The 14,008-nt window shown below is 43.6% G+C and overlaps 1 protein-coding gene across 5 annotated transcripts in view; it reads right to left on the bottom strand.

Annotated features, from left to right (window-relative positions):
* Positions 1 to 14,008, bottom strand: part of LOC132399930 (protein NDRG3-like) — a 122,013-nt gene that overhangs the window by 77,072 nt on the left and 30,933 nt on the right. For 4 of the 5 annotated variants that reach the window (XM_059980881.1, XM_059980879.1, XM_059980883.1 and 1 more), the window contains exon 2: positions 7,105 to 7,173. In XM_059980881.1, coding sequence (XP_059836864.1) covers positions 7,105 to 7,161 — 57 coding nt within the window. In that variant the 5' untranslated portion in view covers positions 7,162 to 7,173. Of the gene's footprint in view, positions 1 to 2,256; positions 2,332 to 7,104; positions 7,174 to 14,008 lie in introns of those variants that run through there. The other variant, XM_059980880.1, reaches the window with a different exon arrangement.

Below are 14,008 nucleotides of genomic sequence, written 5' to 3'. Positions count from 1 at the left end.
TCCGAGCGTCATCCTGGAATGGATATTGGACGTTGCCGACAAGAAAAAATCCTTTCTTGCCAACAAGTCCGTAAGCCCACGATAGTTTCACTCTCAGCCCCAATCTCCTGCCTTCCTCCCTGCCCCAGTATCCCCTCATGCCCTGACCAATCAAGAATCTATCAACCTCTGCGCTAAATATAAAGACTTGGCCTTCACAGCTGCCTGTGGCAATGAATTCCACAGATTCACCACTCCCTGGCTAAAGAAATTCCTCCTTATCTCCATTCAAAAAGGACACCCCTCTAGACTGAGGCTGTATCCTCTGGTCTTAGACTCTCCCACTATAGGAAACCAAATCCATTTTATCAAGGCCTTCCACCATTTGATAGGTTTTAATGAGGTCACCCTTCATTCTTCTGAATTCCAGAGAATACAGGCCCAGAGCTATCAAACAATCTTCATTTGACATCCCATTTATTGCAGAATCAATGAAAAACTACACAGCCTGACAACCAATGTGCAAAATAAGACATCCTGTGAAAAATTAAATAAATAAAAACTCAGAATATAAGCTGTAGAGTATTTGAAAGTGAGTCCATAGATTGTGGAATCAGTTCAGTTATAATTTATCCATGCTGGCTCAGGACCCTGATGGTTGAGGGGCAAGAAGTGTTTAGTTTTTTGGTTCAAGGAATTGGGTTTAAAATAGTTTGAGGTAAGGTGATCAGCAGTTCTGTTAAAGAGCGTGACAATAGTGCAGTAGGTAGTGCTGCTGCCTCAATTGGAAAGATCTGGGTTCCCCTGACCTCGGCTGTTGTCTGAGTAGAGTTTGCACGTTTTCCCCATTTCAAAGGAAACTTACTATCAAAATGCATCTCTAAGAGATATACTACACTGAAATTCATTTTCTTGCACCACTTACAGCAGAAAAGGAAATATAATAGAACTCTTTCAAAAAAACTCCACATAAACAAACACTGACTGTGCTGTCTTTACGACAGTTATTTAGTTTATAATATTTTCGCTTAGTAATTCATTCAATAGTATTTTCTAGTTAGAATTAGAAGTGTTTAAAGTATATTCATTGCATGTAAAATATATCGGCATGCGATGACATCACATCCGGTTTCGCCGCGTCTTGTGGGAAAATACCGGTTTGAAATTAGCGCGAGGGTGGGGGCTTTCCACGAGGCTCACCTGAGCAGAAGTTGTTTTGCAGGCATGAGAAATCACAGTGAGAGCAACTCTGTAAGTTGATAGATAATCGATATATTGAACTAAGATGTTAATGCCGATCCTGTTAGAAGTAACGACGGTAGATAATGTTTATGCTTTCGTTAGTTAAAGAGTCGCAGATAGTTTGCATGGAAGTGTATTTAAAGTAGTCAATGGAGCAGGTAAACTCTCCCTGTATACTGCACCTTAGTGTAATGTAGTTATAGTCACCTTTGCAAGTATTTACACTTGAAATGTGATATTAAGGAAGGAACAAATACTGTATCAATCTTGTATTGTTTTATCAACAGTTTTCACCATATGTTAATGTGAAGAGTGAACAGTAAATGGTTAATCTTACTGCGATCTGGTTCTCATTGGCTGTGGTTTATCTCGATGTTGAATTCGACGTTATCAGTTACACGCGAAGGAGAACGTTACACTGACAAATAACCAAAGTGCAGAAGATGACAAGCCGCAAATAAATAATACTGAGAACATGAATCGTAAAGAGTCCTTGAAAGTGAGTCCGTAGGTCGTAGAATTGGTTCAGAGTCATGGTAAATGAAGTTAACCATTCCAGTTCAGCAGACTGATGGATGTAGCTGAAGCTGGTGGTGTGAGACCCAAGGCTTCTGTACCTCCTCCCTGATGGAGGAAGGTCAACAACTGTTCCTGAACCTGTGTGTATTTCCTCCCATGATAAAGGTGAGCTTGTAGGGCAAATAGCCACAGTAAATTACCCCAAGTGTGGGTGATGGCAGGAGAACAGTGGCAGTTGGGGGGGGGGGGGTGAGGGTGGTCATATACTATTAGAGCACAGCCTCTCCACTCCTACATTCGATAGATTAATTGTCCTGAAACCACTTTAATAACCCGTCCTGCTAGACTTAAGCTTCTGACTCACATGCTAGAGCATTGCTCTGAGCCAACTAGAATCACGGCAGATCAATAGAGAGTGGGAATTAATTCAAAATAGAAAGTGCATTACAGAAATAAAGGTCGATAATTTCAGAGAACAAATGCACAGCGGATTGGAAGTACATTCAGTGAGCTTATGATAGCGTCCACTCTGATCTCGTAGTCCAATCTCATCTGTAAAACAAAACTAAAGAGAGCATTCTAATTGGATGCATCACCGTCCTGGTATGGGGGGTGGGAGGTGGGAGGGCTGCCACACAGGATGGAAGGAAGTTACAGAGAATTGTAAAATTAGTCAGCTCCATCGTGAGTACTAGCCTCCGTAGTAACCAGGTCACCTTCAAGGAGCGATGCCTCAAAAATGCAGCATCCATCATAAAGGACCCCTGTCTCCCCGAACGTGCTCTCTTCTCATTGCTACCGGAGAGGAGGTACAGAAGCCTGAAGGCCCACAGTCAATGGCTCATGGACATCTTCTTCTCCTCTGCCATCTGATTTCTGAATGGGCTTTGAACCCTTAAATGAACATCACCTTACAACATTTTAAAATTTTTATTTTTGCACGATGTACTTATTTAACTATTTAATATACACTTAGACCCCATTTAACGCTGAGGATGCGTGCCTCGGAGGTGGAGTGCTATGCAGGGTCATTACAACATTACATAAATGGACACTTGTGCCTGATAAACAAATATCAGCAGCGCAGGGAAGCGGGTTGTGGTTACATCCTATTGGGGGGGGAGGGGGGAGAGAAAATCGGGCTGTGGGTCCTCCTCTAACTTTGGCTTCTTCTTCTAGTAGGTGTCGAGAGTTGACTGCCTTTTCTTAAGTTTCCTCTCAGGAAGCAGTCCTCAGTAGCAGGAAATCATGACGAGAGCACCTCTTTTTGCCTTATTGCTTCGCTCCCAGTCAGGGTAATTATTGATGAACATGATTTGTGTGATCGTCGTGATGCTGATGCTGAGGAATTTTGTGGTGAGGTTTCTGGCTGGTGTTTCCTCTTCACCACTCATGCCCTCAGATTCACCCAGGATGCGTTGTTCTGCCATTTCTCAAAGCTCTTCATTATTAAGGCTCTCACCATGAGAATGCAGTAACTCTTCAACATCACCATCATTAACACTGGTCTGAATAACAACTGAACCTCTTCACCATATTTTTAAGCATTGAGTTGCTGCCACATGATTGGCTGAATAGATATCTTCATTAATGAGCAGTTATACCTAATAAACTGTCTTCTGAGTGTAGATTTTTTTTTTAAAGTACTCGAACCCAAATTCAAAGCGCACAAGTGGACCAATCTTGATTATTGGGATTCAGAATGCTGGAACAGAGCACATCCCTGGACCACTGAGATTTTGCTTCTGGAGGTGTTTAGACTTTATTCCCAACTTTTGGCTCTTATTTTAGTTGGTCTTCTTGAGGAAAGGTTTAGTCTATGACTTGCAGTGCCGTAGAACAACAAAAAAAATGCCTATGACTCTTTCTTCCACGTTACTTAGGCTATTTATCCTCCGAGGCTCCGGTGACCAGGTTGCTTTACAGCCGGGAATGCACGTCCTCAAAATCCCCACATAGCGACATTTAAACTTGTGACCCAGCAGTCACATCCAAAATATTCCACTGATCAGACTTCAACCTCCAACTCAATGGCCAACCTGCGCTGACACACATTCCAGAAAGTGAAATCTCCAGTGCATCTGTCAGCCATCCCATCGATGAAATAGAGGGAAAAAATATTGTAAACAACTGGATTTTATTTCTCAAAAACACTTAATTTTGTCCCAATAACCAACAGTAGCATTGGCTCAGGGTTCCAATGGAATCTATCAAGATGAGTACCGGATTAGCAGGTTCCAGCACTCAAGGACACAAGCTTATTCCATCTTTCAAATTATGAAATGTGAAATTACTTTAAGATAACCATCTTAGAAAAATAACATTTTTCAGTTGTATAGTTTCTTTCCTGACCTCTGTGTTTGGCAGTGTGGAAGAAAGTGCAGCCAATCTGTACGTAGGAAGATCCTGACAACTGAGGAACAGATATTGGCCAGGACTTTGCAGATAATATTGGTGGTTTGCTTCAAGTGAGAACCAAAGATGTTTTGAATCCATCTGAGGGAGTGAGGAGTACAGTATCAATTTGTGAGGGCTGCTCTGAGGTCTCCACCACCAAGATCTCACCATTAGGACAGCAGCTGTGCCCTACATGTATCCAGAATATTACTTACGGCAATATTTTGTTCCAAGTGCTGTGTATGATACATGTTTGGTGGGCACACTGTGGCCTGAGGGACATGTTTTCATTTGGTTGCATACATGTAGAGCCAGATGACAATAAACTCGATGTGGCCTGGCTCACCAGGGAAAGCTATAATAGTGCATAGACGGTTAAGGAGAACCAGCATACTGTCCAACAATCGATAGACTCAGCGCTTTCCTACATTGCTACGTCCACTTTCCAGCCACATTCATTGAACAGAGACTTAGATTGTAAAGTTTCCATGGCCCATTACCCTCCTGACTTGCTGAGGAGTCCTCTGTTTGTGCTATCCTCTGTGTGAGCTCAGCTAACATGGTTCCCTTGACAGCTGCATATGCAGGTGTCCCCGCTATCCAAAAGTAGAGCGTTCCTACGAAACCATTTGTAAGCCGAAATGTCGTAAAGCGAAGAAGCAATTACCATCAATTTATATGGGAAAAATTTTTGAGCATTCCCAGACCCAAAAAATAACCTACCAAATCACACATGAAAACTAAAATAACACTAACATATAGTAAAAGCAGGAAAGATATGATAAATATACACCCTATATAAAGTAGAAATGTTGCATTACGGTGCAGTTTCACTTATCAAACTCGGGAAGTCAGCGAACCAAAATCGATTTCGAGAGAAAAAAAAAGTCAGCACATACACGGGTACGTATGTACACGCATGCACAAACAACTGCCCGCACAAGGCTTCACGGTCATTGTAGTCTTTCTCGGGGTAAACACACATATAAAGCGGGGCGTCATTTTTCATAAAAGCGAAAATTCTCTTTGGTTAGCAAAAACAGGTACTAATGTAAGTCTTTCGTAACAGCGAGTTGTCATAAAGCAAACTGTCAAAAAAATGGGGGCCACCTGTATATCGTAACAATTTGTTTTCATTTAAAAATGAGTATGATCAAGTAACCTTCCTGTCGGTCAAGCTGTGTAACCCTCCGCTGGTCGGATGTTGTGTCCCTGCTGACTACGTGATGTGCAAGCCAAGGTGGAACGGTAGGGAGAGCAGGCTGCTGACCAGGTGCAAGCTCACCCACTCCACACATGAATCCAAACAAACTGCAGAGACTGATACCGTTTGGCACCAGCAGCGTTGAACTCAACGTAGGACTAGCTTCGCATGTCCAGCTCCAGGAGTTTCCCTCGGAGGCTCACCCTGAAGCCTTCCCCATGAGAGAGAGTAGCTGCAAGGCAGGAGACATCTGAGATCAGAGTTTTCCCTCTCCTAAGTGAGCTGCCAACCACGACCAAAGAGCCCCACCTGCCCGAAGCCTCTTCTGTCAGCAGAAATGGTTCCGCCCGGTTTAGCTGCTAAGCCACACGTGAAGGTCAGGAGCTGGACTTGGTTGTCAGAGGCTATTTGAGATGCATGCCATTGGGAGCATTTAATAGGTAGTGGGAGCTTATCCCCACTACCACCCCCGGCTATAACAACCTTAAAGAACATTCACTGTTATTATTGTTTGACATTGGCAATGCACAATTTGCATGTGAATTTCCTGCACTTCCTACATTTCCAGCATGCTTAGCTTGAGACAGACTGCTGTAGTTTCTTTCACGAGTTCAGTCTCTCCTGCTCTGGAAAATGACAGTATTATGAGTAACTTGACATTGCTACCACATGTATGCTCAGAACCCAATCTAACACACTGGCTGACTTAGTTGTTGATTGAAAGATAGCAGATGAGCTTTATTTGTCACCTGTACATCGAAACAGTGAAATACGTCGCTCGTATCAATGACCAACACAGTCTGAGGGCCTGCTAGCAGCAAGCCGCAAGTGTCACCGAGCTTCAAGTGCCAACGTAGCACGCCCACAACTTAAACAAAAACTAACCCGGGTGTGCTTTGGAACGTGGGAGAAAACCCGAGCATCAGCAGTTCCCAGCCTTTTGCATGCCACGGATCCTCATTATTAACCGAGGGTCTGGGCCCTAGAGGAAGCCCACATGGTTAAAGGGTGAACATACAGACAGCGGCAGGAATTGAGCTGACACCGTAAAGCCTTACACTAACCACTACACTACTGTGTTGCTCTGAACCTATTTCCAGCACGGTTTTTATTTTAACCAGAGCACTAACCACATTTAACCAGTATGACTTAACCTAACTTTACGTGCTATGAGCACTGATAAGCAGTGTAGAGGCATCAGCACTGGACTTTGAGGCAAATGGTCCTGGGTTCGAGTCCGGCCGGCTCTTTGCACACTTCCCATCTGTGCTGGGTTGAGCGTCGAGTCAGCAACTCATTGTCATAAAGAACGGACGAAGCTAAGGGAACGGAATGCTTACCGGTGTGGCACGATGATCATTACTTATTGAGAAGCTTAGCAATGCTGATCACCTCAGAACAAGCTGCAGTATTAAATATATGAGAAACTTTCTCCAACTAAAAATCATCATGCTGGACCTGCATCACATGGGTGCTCCTGGCGAGACTGGAATTACTTAACTTTGTTGCCTCAGTGTAACACACTGAACAGCTTGCAAAGCAGCTGTGGAGACTCCAGACGCAGATATGGATGCAGTTAGATAATAACAGAATCCCTTTCTTCCAGGATTCAACAGAACAGTTATCTGCTTTAATAAAACACACTGCTTTTTAAAATTCTGGCCTTAATCGAATATAATCCTCAAGCTTCCACAATTAACCCAGCCTCTTCTCCGGTTCATCAGTGCAGTAATATGAAAGACTCAAATAGATAATCTCCTTACCCCATCTGTCAGAAGTGGCTTAATTTCAGTCAACTGGACGTCTTGCAGTTCCTCCATCACAACTAAGTTCTAAAAAAGCACAAAAAAAAAGCACATTTAGCACATCGTCCTGATATCTGATGATAATACAGTACTGTGGAAAAGTCTTAGGAACATATATATAGTACAGTCGTCCCTCAGTATCCGCGGGGGATTGGTTCCAGGACCCCAACAGATACCAAAATCCACAGATGCTCAAGTCCCTTATATAAAATGGCGTAGTATTTGCATATAACCTACGCACATCCTCCCATATACTTTAAATCATCTCTAGATTACTTATAATACCTAATACAATGTAAATGCTATGTAAATAGTTGTTATACTGTATTGTTTAGGGAATAATGACAAGAAAAAAAGTCTATACATGTTCAGTACAGATGCAACCATCGCAGCTCTTCTGGGAACGCCTCAGAAAGCGTTCTCGACATCAGCCGATGCCGACTCTCCCGTGATCTTCAAGTTCTTGAAGCTGTAGCGCTGTACATAGCTAGCCAGCCATCCCTTACTAGCCTTAAACTCCTTCCTTTCACTCACAACACAAGTAGCGACCAAACGAGACGCGAGGCGAACAATGCTCAGACAACGAGCGCTGGAGAGAGACTGAGGATCTGTGAAATGGCGGGAGGCTACAGCGGGGTATGCCTACACATCACTTCATTCGCGCGGATTCAGCCTAGTGCTCGGTGCATGGCAAATTCAAGTTTTGCTTTTTGGAACTTTCTGGAATATTTTTCCCCCCAACATTTTCGATCGTGGTTGTTTAAATCCGTGGATGCGGAACCCGTGGATATGGAGGGCCGACTGTACATAGCTAGGGTGCCTAAGACTTTTGCACAGTACTGTAGTAATTTTACAGTATTATACTATACTGCTATCTCAAAAACAAACAAATTTTATGACATGTGAGTAATGATAAACCTGATTCTGATATGGGTCTCTATTGTGGACTGAGAGTGGGAAAGGGGCAGAGAGAGAGGTTATCATGGTTGGGACAAGGGGAAGAGAGAGGGAAGCACCAGAGACATTTTCATGTAATGATTATTAACCAGTTGATTGGAATCAAATGACTTTGCCTGGTGTCTCAAGGCCGGCTGTGTCTGCATCTGAGCCACGCCCGCCATTGGCACTCCTTTACTGCCACCTGTATGACACCCCTGCGGCACTCTACCCTCGCCACTCCCAACATCGTCTGCTCCCGACAGACATACAAAGGTGCTCTCCACTCCACGTTGAGACACAGCACTGTACAAACGTCTGGGGCATTCCAGCTATATATACACGTGCCTAACACTTTTGCACAGTACTGTATATGTTATGCAGAAGACAGAAGTCGCAGTCAGCTCGAATTTTTACTGACTAACTGTCCTGCCCTCCATTAGGATTGTTATCAAACATTTTAACCCTAAAATCAAAAACAAATTAGTCACAAATAGCCAAAAACTGACCTCACACTGCAGACAAAATTTTTGAATCAACACTTGAAATGAGCAGATATGAAACAAGAGAAATGAATTCATTCTTTAACTGAATCAGTTATGAGTGGAATTACCAGAAAATAGTCACTCAACTCAATTATTATTGTTTCTTGAATAAGTCTTTAGCGTCCATTAGACGCTAGTTCTGTCAGGTTCTGTGATGCGTATCATTACATCTGTGGATGTGCCTGGATTCTTGGCAGGAACCAGTCAGCAATATGGTGGAATAACCAGACGATGCAAAACTGAGCACATTTACACGAAACGCTGTCGCAGGAAAGCAGTATCCAACATCGGGAACCCCCAGGCCTTGCTCCCTTCTTGCTGCTGCCATCAGGAAATAAGTATAAGAACCTCAGGATTCACAACACCAGGTTCAGGAACCCCTCAACCATCAGGCTCCTGAATCAAAGGGAATAGCTTTACTCCATTTGTCCCATCACTGAAACACTAGTATACTGATAATAAAATTTACTTTGAACTATGAAACTTGCTTTATGACTTTGCTGAGGCAACAGTTCCCAAAGTTACAGTGATCACTCAAAATGCTTATGGAGGGGCTTATGATATAATGAGCTCCAAGCACACAAGAGGAGACTTGAACTATGCTTGGCCAACAGCTGAGGTTGCAGTTAAGGTGGAAAAGGGTGCTGTACAGATTATCTTCAAACAAAAAGGAAATGAGCAAAAACAGGAGAATACGTGGAGGATTTTGTTGCAAATCCCAATATCTCAAGACAATTCATGAAACTCTTCTGTGATCGTGGCTGACCATGAATGTTGCGTTCCAGCTGTCTACGTGATACACAAGCCTGGGCAGCACAATATGTGGAGCAAGCTGTTACCCTTGCAGCAGCTCCCCTCTCCACACAGCTGATTACTGATACAGTTTGGCACCACTGGTGTTCCAGAAGTTGCCAGTCAGTATTGAACTCAACGTGGGATTCAATACCAGTTCCAGATTTTACCCCTGGGGGTTTGTTGTAATGTGAGTATTATTAAAAGTAAGTTAATACTAATCGGGAAGCTGTTGGCAGCAAGAGGGGGGATCCGGGGTTGGCGGGGTCTTTACATCCGCTCTTATTACTCCCAGTATGCATTGTATATCGTTCCTCCACTCAGGCCGCACCAGGTACCTGGAAGCCTCTGTATTGTAAATATCATTTGCCGTCGCAGATAAAGATGCTCTTTTGGCCATCAAGTTGTCGAGTGGTCTTTTTGTAAAGTAGAAGTTACCACAGGGTTTACTCCCAAAGCCTTCCCCATGAGTCGTTATAGCCACAAGGCAGCAGAGGTTTGAGTTCAGAGTTTTCCTTCTCCTAGATGAGCTGTCAACCATGGCTGACAAGCCCCATCTTATTGTAATTTTATAGTGTAATTATTTTCAAATTCCTTATTGTAACTTATGCTAATTCTTATATATTGCACATTCAAATTTCATGGCAAATGTCAGTGATAATAAACTTGATTCTGCCTACGTCTGTCCTTAAACATCTGGAGTGAGCATTGAAGCCACAACCTTTTTACCTGGACCCACAGAGACAGGTAATGGGGAAAAAATAAGGCAAAACCCTGACTGGAGAATGGGTGTAAGAATGGTGACCAAAGTTAGTATAAAGCACACTGAAATGGGACAGTACAGGCCCAGAACCATCAGGGAGGAGGTACAGGAGCCTGAAGTCACACATCCAGTGACCCAGGAACAGCCTCTTCCTCTCTGCCATCAGATTTCTGAACAGACATTGAAACCATGAACACTATCGCACTACTTATTTAGCAATACTCATTTAGAATTAAAAGAATTTTTTTAAAACACACTACACACACACACCCCAACAGACAGACACACACACACACGAAATTCGGTTTTTATTATGTATTACACTGTACTGCTGCCGCAAAAAACCAACAAATTTCACAACATAGGCTGGTGATATTAAACCTGAATCTGATTCTGAACATGCCTCAGATGTTAACCCTTTCATTCCTGTGATCATTCTCATGCACCTCCTCTGGACCCTCTCCAATCCAGCACGTTCTTTCTTTGATATGGAGCCCAAGACTGCTCACCGTAACTGTAAACACTTCTCTCCCCGACTTGCTGTTTATATTTTTAGATTCTGCTCTGAAACCGTTTGCTTGCTCTTCCCCTGACTGACACAGACTGGTCACCCACAACAACAGCTGCCTGCCAAGTGCCAACGGAAAATCCTAAAGCTGCTTCATCTCAACAATGTCCTCACTGATTTCAGCCAATACAAAATGCATCGCAGAGTGTTTCATGACAAGATATCCTCACCTGGTTTACAGCCAATGTTTCTCAAACTGCTGTTAATGCAGGGAATCAGACAACAATACCCATGCCTTCAACATAAAAATCCCCCATCCACTTCACAGGGATGGTTTCAAAACAAGCTGGTGTCAAAACAACACAAGATACCAGAGCCGATGATCTGAAGATTGATCAAAGGGGTAGGATTCGCTTGCACCTTAAAGGAGACATTCCTGATACAAGCTGATTTATATATTTATTGAAATATAATATGGAATAGGCCCTTCCAGCCCTTTGAACTGCATCACCCAGCAACTCTTGATTTAGCCCACGTTTAATCACAGGAAAATGTACAATGACCAATTAGCCTGCCAACCAGTGCACCTTTAGACTATGGGAGGAAACATACAAACTCCTTACAGGCAGTGGCGGGAATTGAACCTGGGTCACTGGTACTGTAAAGTGTTGTGCTAGCCCCCTTGTGAGAGACGTAGGTAGGGTAGATAGTCCCAGTATCTACCCTATTTCTTCTCAGTGTAGAATAAATGCCATATACTAGAAAGTGTAGTTTTTGAAGTAAGAGAGGGAACATCTCAGGGAGATTGAGGACAAGTACGACACAGCAGCGTAGCGGTTAGCGGGTTTTGCCGGTGATCCAGGTTCACTTCCTGTCACTGCACATAAGGAATTTGGACGTTCTGTCCACTAAGAGTGTGGGTTTCCTCCCGGTTATCCATCATTCTGGGTTTTCTCCCACATTCCAAAGCCATACGGTTAGGTTAGTGAGTTGTGGGCATGCTCTGTTGGCAGAGAGCATGGGGACCCAGCACGTATCCATACTGCGATGGTCCTCGGCTCTAACGACACACTTCACTGCGTGTTTCAATGTACATGCGACGAATAAAACTAAACCTTCTCTTTCCCTTGAGCAAAGGAGACCAAGACACGAGGGACATAATGTTAACAAAGACACAGATCGAAAGTCAAGTGCTTTTCCCTGTGAACAGCTTCCCGTGCTCCGGTTTCCTCCGACATTCTGAACACATACAGGATATACGGGTTAGAGAGTCGTGGGCACACTATGTCGACGCAGGAAGCCTGACGATATTTGCAGGTTGGTCACTGACATAAATGATAAATTTCACTAGGCTTTGATGTACATCTTTAATCTTTAGGGGACACACACATGCAGCAAATGCCCGAAACTCACTTCTAGAACAGGTGGTGGAAAGCAGACAATAACATCAAAGAGGCTTCTGGACACTAAGAGGCAGGGGTATGGAGAGATATATGGATCACATGTGGCCAACTGGATTGGTTTCATTTAACATCACAGTCAGCACAGGCACTGTGGGCCGCAGGGCCTGTTCTGCTGTACTGTTCAATGCCAACAAAAAGATTTATCAAATTAGATACATATAAATTAGTTTTCTCAACTGGGGTGGCTCTAGAACGCGGACAAAATAATCGCAAGACTGGAGCCAGCTGGTTGGAGATGCTATCAAAATAATTTATTTTATATTCTGCTCAATGTTGGAGAAGCTTTGGAATTGCAGAATCAGATTTAATGCCTCTGACATACGCTGAGAAATGAGTTGCCTTGTGGCAGCAGTGCAGCACAATACATAATTCACAATAAAAATATATTAAAAGATGAAATCAATTAGAAATGAGAGGAGAGCATGTCCTGGCTGACGGGGGCCCTTAACGAGATGCCGTCTGCTTGAGGCATCACCTTTCGAAGCTGCCCTCGGTGCTGGTGAGGAGAGTGCCCAGGAAGGAGCTGGATGAGTTGCAACCCTCTGCAGCTTTACCTGATCCTGGGCAGAATTTTTGAGCTCAGGTCCTTGGCAGCGAAAGACACAGCCATTAACGATAGAGAAATAAAATGGTATCCAGACGATGCCAGAACTGAAGGAGTATAATTCCTGCTGTGTGGAAATCCATCTGTCGATTAGTGATAGATTTACTCTTCCACACCCAATCAGTCTGCGTTTGTATAATGCCTTGAACTTGACAATATATCCCCAGGAATTCTACAGAAGTATCACCGAATAAACCACAACTCTTAGCTACCCAAAAAGGGCAACTGTCTCTTAATGTGAACAAAACAAAAGAGATGGTTGTTGACTTCAGGCGGGCACAGAGCGACCACTCCCCGCTGAACATCGACGGCTCCTCGGTAGAGATCGTAAAGAGCACTAAATTTCTTGGTGTTCACCTGACAGAGAATCTCACCTGGTCCCTCAACACCAGCTCCATAGCAAAGAAAGCCCAGCAGCGTCTCTACTTTTTGCGAAGGCTGAGGACAGTCCATCTCCCATCCTCATCACATTCTACAGGGGTTGTATTGAGAGCATCCTGAGCAGCTGCATCACTGCCTGGTTCGGAAATTGAACCATCTCAGATCGCAAGACCCTGCAGCGGATAGTGAGGTCAGCTGAGAAGATCATCGGGGTCTCTCTTCCCGCCATCATGGACATTTACACTACATGCTGCATCCGCAAAGGAAACAGCATTATGAAGGACCCCATGCACCCCTCATACAATCTCGTCTCGCTGCTGCTGTCTGGGAAAAGGCTCCGAAGCATTCGGGCTCTCACGACCAGACTGTGTAACAGTTTCTTCCCCCAAGCTAGCAGACTCCTCGATACCCAGAGCCTGGACTGACACCTTACTGCCCTATTGTCTTGTTTATTATTTATTGTAATGCCTGCACTGTTTTGTGCACTTTATGCAGTCCTGGGTAGGTCTGTAGTCCAGTGTAGTTTTTTTTCTGTGTTGTACTGTGTCATGTAACACCATGGTCCTGAAAAAACATTCTCATTTTTACTATGTACATTAAACTAATTCAAGGAAACTTACAGGAGTCCAACACAAACGATCACTTAAATATTATTGAAATATTAAATACACAACTACGTGGTGGGGACTTCTCCAATAGTGGGGGAAGTCTAGTATCAGAGGGCACAGTCTCAGAATAGAGGGACTTTCATTTAGAACTAAATGAGGAGAAACTTCTTCAGCCAGTGGGTGGTGAATTTGTGGAATTCATTGGCACAGATGGCTGTGGAAGCCAAGTCATTGAGTATATTTAAAGTAGAGATTGATAGGT

This window comes from Hypanus sabinus, chromosome 9 (assembly GCF_030144855.1).
Source record: "Hypanus sabinus isolate sHypSab1 chromosome 9, sHypSab1.hap1, whole genome shotgun sequence".
NCBI classification, from domain to species: domain Eukaryota; kingdom Metazoa; phylum Chordata; class Chondrichthyes; order Myliobatiformes; family Dasyatidae; genus Hypanus; species Hypanus sabinus.
The sequence above is the reverse complement of the archived record's forward strand: the minus strand, read 5'-3'. Positions and strand labels throughout refer to the sequence as shown.